The 5,000-nt window shown below is 46.2% G+C and overlaps 1 protein-coding gene across 1 annotated transcript; it reads right to left on the reverse strand.

Annotated features, from left to right (window-relative positions):
• Positions 1 to 480: 480 nt before the first annotated feature.
• On the reverse strand, positions 481 to 4,994 carry LOC121304078. Its single transcript, XM_041235045.1, has 2 exons — positions 4,693 to 4,994; positions 481 to 2,619 (listed from the first exon to the last, which is right to left on the reverse strand). The coding sequence occupies exons 1-2, from the start codon at positions 4,715 to 4,717 to the stop codon at positions 1,196 to 1,198; spliced, it is 1,449 nt and encodes a 482-aa protein (XP_041090979.1). The 5' UTR covers positions 4,718 to 4,994; the 3' UTR covers positions 481 to 1,195.
• Positions 4,995 to 5,000: the final 6 nt, after the last annotated feature.

Below are 5,000 nucleotides of genomic sequence, written 5' to 3' on the forward strand. Positions count from 1 at the left end.
GATGGAGCTAAATACAGGCAAGACCTTGAGAAAAACCTGCTTCAGTCTGCAAAAGACCCAAGACTGGGGCGGAGATTCACCTTTCAGCAGGACAATGACCCCAAGCACACAGCCAAAGAGACACTGGAGTAGCTTAAAAACAAGAAAGTGAATGTCCTAGAGTGGCCCAGTCAAAGCGTGGACTTGAATCTGATTGAGAATCTGTGGCAAGACTTGAAGATTGCTGTCCACCCACGATCCCCATCCAACTTGACACAGCTTGAAGGGTGAATATTGCATGATCCAGATGGGCAAACCTGGTAGAGATTTAGCCCAAAAGACTCACAGCTGTATTTGCTGCCAAAGGTGGTTCTACCAAGTATTGACTCAGGGGGGTGAATAGTTAAAGACATTTCAGTTTTTTTTCTGTTTCAGAATAAAAATTCTCTTGCCTCTTCAAAGTTTTGAGTAGGTTGTGTAAATCAGAGGTCTCAAAACAATCCCATTTAAATGCATCAAGATGTCAGGTTGTAACACAACAAACTGTGAAAACACCCAATAGGGGTGAATACTTCCTTTAGACACTGGAATTGTGTGCTTGTCAAAGCAGACATGCAGCGTACTCTTACAAATCTGCTGGTCATTACTTTGAATTCCACTTAACTGTTTAATTAAATATTAGCCTTCTCTAGTTTTTCATCATTGTTGATAATGAGTAAGCACTTTATTTTGATACAAGATGTTTAAAATGTTTTTACAAGTCTGGAAAACGTTCTACCCACCATTCAAGTGACCTTCTTTTCCTGTGACACTGTCTTATAGAATAGCTCGGCTTTGTCTACAGTGATGTCAAGTTTGAGACTGGCTTCCCATTCAAGCTTTCCTGGCATCACTTAGTTTCACTCCACATTGTACACCATAACAAGATTATAAAACATGCAAGACACAACAATACACTCTGGGCACACAGAGTGAAATGTGTACTGCCCAACAGGGTTACGAATGAGTAGGGGCACGTCGAAGGAGGTAGCTGCTTTATAGTGTGATGAAAATATCCGATTCAGAAGAGTTTCTTGCAAAATGTTACATCCTCATAGAAAAACACAGAATAAAAAAAACCAAAACAATGGCTTTGTGCTGGTGTTGTGCTTGTGGAGCAGCCCTCCCCTCTCAGATGCACAAAGCTCTTGTCCCCAGTTAACAGTACTCTCTGATGTCAGTTCACCCATCCTGGCCCTTCCCCAGCATCTTCTTTGTAGGCCCTCCCTCCCTGGCTCCTGCCCGTTTCATTGGTAGCACTGTTCTGAGCCGCAGAAAAGTCAATGGTAAGCTCGGCCCCGTCTGGCATGACCATCTCCAGCTCCGCCCCTTGAGCCACTCTGATCCGGAGGCCTGACCCTGACGAGAGGTGGAGTCTCACGGGCTGCTGTCGAGCCCTCCCCATGGGGCTGTGAGCTCCCGGTAATAAGAGCCTGTTCCCTGGGGCGCTGTCCCCAAACAGCTCTGATTCTACCTGCCTTTGGGTCCTATCTTCAGAGGCATGGCCTCCAGAAAACAGATGTTCTGCTTGGTGAGGGGACCTGTCCCCCAAGAACAGAGACTCTACTTGTTCTGGGGTTCTGTCCCCAGAACGTCTCACCTCATGCATCGAGGCCCTATAACTGACTGATGGAGATTTTGCTTTTTGCAAAGCCCTATCGGCAGAGCCCGGCAAATCCCAGCCCGCCCTGGATAACATCCTGTTCAGCTGTTCCAGACTGCTGGGACCCAGAAGTGGGGCAGAAGGGCTCAACTGCTCCTCTACTGGCACTCTGCCTCTCCCCAAACACTGCCTTTCTCTGGACTCCCTGCTTGTCTGCTGTGGCTCTCTTTTCAGCGGAGTCAAATACTTGTGTGCGTTCCTCAGACTTTCTGCTGTTCCATCAACAGGTGCTCTAGAAGCACCGAGCCCTAAAGCTCTAGGCTTCTCAGTTACCACCATGCTGGAGACATTCCCCATCACTGGCACGTCATCCCAAGGTAACCCGTGTCTTTCTTTTGTTGCTCTGGACTGCTCTTTAAGATGATGGGATACAGTTCTCAGCTCTCCAGTGGATTCCTGTTTTGGAAAGCTCATTCCATCTCTCTTCATTCCCTGACTTTTGAAGTTGTGTCCTAGCAATTCAGAAATCGGTTTCTGTCCTTTAGTGAATTTCAACAAACCGGCAGAGTGTCCCGGCATTCCAAACCTGTCTCTTACAATTCTGCTCCCATTACTGCGCTCTCCAGCTCTGTATGTTTGTGCAATCGTCCCATCTTTTGTTGCTTCTTGTGCATTCTGCAGCTGCCTAGCTGAAGCCACCACACCCAGAGCGCTAGTCCTGTTTCTCAGCTCCCCAGGGCCACTCAGAATTGTCTTAGGCTGATCTCTAAGCACTTGAGGCCAAGTGTAAGCTGATGGCTTGCTAGAATATTTGGGAGTTTCATCTCTTCCTACTTCCACGATGCTCTCCACGGTGCACAGTTTCTTAGCTGATGGGATCCCAGGGCTGGTAATGCCGTCCTCAAACGAGCGCTTCTGGGAGTCTTGACTAGAGGGTCGACCTGGAGGAGGGGTTGTGGGGCAAAAATCGACCTTTGGCATAAACTTCTCTTCTCCCACTGTAAGAATTAAAGAAAACAAGATAAAAACAGACATACAGAGAGATACAATATTGAGAGTTGGTCACGGCACAACTAATTTCAAACTTTTGGGTAAATGAACCTTAAAACAGATTAGTGTGCCAAGCCACTTTCAGAGAGAAGTTCAAGAACACATGTTATTCAGATAACCCTGAAACTCAACCAGAACTAAAGTGGTTGTTTTGATACAGTGATCCGTTTTGAAACCTCCATTTTATGTAATATTGGGTTCTTGCCATTAAAACGTGTTTACACATCATCACTGACCCGTTCTGGTCCAGGCAGACTATTCACAGGGGAGAACACCAGTAGCTTGCGTTTGTCTACTAGGTTCGGTGGGGAATGACATGCCAATTAGGAAAGGGTAACACAGAACAGGCAGTTACACACGAGCACAGAGGAAGCACTAAGTGCTACTGCATCACTTCACATTTCAGAGCAAGTAGCGCGGTTCTGAATAATACAGCATCCCACGTGCCCAGGTGTTGCTGCATCTGTTTAAATAATGTACCTTTCATTTTCCTTTCACGTCCTGACGTCTTTGTACAGCTCTTTTCAAAACGGCTGCTCTGGTGCACTGGGGTTTGAGATCTGTCCTCTAAATCAGGGGTTCTCAACCCTGGTCCTGGGGACCCCCTGTGGCTGCTGGTTTTCATTCCAACCGAGCGCTCAATTACTGAACCAGACTCATAATTTAAATGACAGCTTGGTTAAGTCGACCTTTGTAATCGTTTTCAGCTCTTAAACAGTTCAAGTTACTTATAAAATGCTACCGCTAACTTGAACTCTGCAACTGTTTAAGAGCTGAAAACAACTAAGGTCTAATTAAGCACATTATCAGTTCAATGATGAGTCTAGTTAAGAAACTGAGAGTCCAGCTGGAATGAAAGCCAGCAGACACAGGGGCTCCCCAGGACCGGGGCTTGAGAACCCCTGAACTAGATCACTGCAGGAAGAGCAATTAAACAAAACAAAAAAACATAACATGCGCGCCAACTTCTCAGTTCCGTACCACATCGTAGATCACTATCGCCGCGTTACCCGATTGACAATGCGGGCCATAATCCCGACACTGTCAGTGCACTAGAGCGGACATTTTGAGCTTTGAAACTTTAAAGTTAAAACGGAAAGAAAAATTCCACAGGTACGGTATTTAAACAGTTGTAGGAACACGTGGGGACGTGTTTGAAGAAAACAAACAGACACCACTGTAATCATGTTTATGAAACCTCTGCTGACAGCAACGCTTTCAGCTCATGTTGTACTTGCACAGTCATTTCACCTGGAGGAGAAATCTCCCCAAACCGTTAACACAACCAATATGGAAGGAGAATCTCTCTCCCGAACAGGAAACTGCACGGAAAACCAAGTTACCCGAAAGGTACGACCAAAACAGAGCGAGAAAAAGGGAACTTATTTTTCCATAGAAACCCTGCCAACGTTTTAAGAGCTACAATAAAGCAAACTGTCAACTGCGTACACGAGTACAGAACTTTGTTTTGCAAATAAAAAAACAAGAGCTGAGAATTTCCTCTTGTAGGGCAACTGCCAAAAGTACATTTCTTTAGATGCAACTGCTTGTGAACACTGATAAAAATAACTTAAAACAAATGTGGCAGCATAAAATCCAAGCTTGGACAACTCCATGCAAACTGACCCTGTAAGGGTTCGTCAAGGATACACGATCTTCTCTAGAGGAGGTGTGGAACGGGACGTTCTAAAGCCAGGCAGAAGCGAACTTTGCTACTGCTTCGTGGTACATCACTTTCTGTGCCGTAGTTAAGTTTCACTTTAGTGGTCTGGCTCCAATAAAGCCATCTTATCTACCATACAAGAGGAGACTGGATACTTTTGATCTACAGCGTTGTTCGACAAAATCTGCATTTCACGAATGAACCCAAAAAAAAAAAACATAAAAAGAAGGCCGAGTGATGAAGCTGCTAATGCTATACTGTGCCCTCCCGTTATAAACGCTGCGATTCAGAGGCTGTGCGATTCCTTATAACAAGCATGCCCGTGGTAGGGTCTCGCGAGACAGAAAGAACATCTTACATGTATTGCTCCAGTCCGATGCCATCCCTGCCCTCTTCTGGTTGGCATCCACCGAATTCCATTTCCTGCTGCTCCCCTCAGCTCCTGCTCCCGGGCATCTTTTACCTTGGCTGCTACTGCCACTCCCTGGACTCTGTCTTCCAACAGCTGCGGCCCTCAGATCCGTCCTGCAGACCTTTGGAACCGACACGCCCGTGGCGTTACTTCTGCAAACTCGGACACCATGGGCGTCATCGGGCTTCGACGTGGCTCTGTCGTTTAGCACTCTGAAACTGTGGACGTAATTTGTAAGATGTGCAATGGCATTT

Source organism: Polyodon spathula, chromosome 36 (assembly GCF_017654505.1).
Source record: "Polyodon spathula isolate WHYD16114869_AA chromosome 36, ASM1765450v1, whole genome shotgun sequence".
NCBI classification, from domain to species: domain Eukaryota; kingdom Metazoa; phylum Chordata; class Actinopteri; order Acipenseriformes; family Polyodontidae; genus Polyodon; species Polyodon spathula.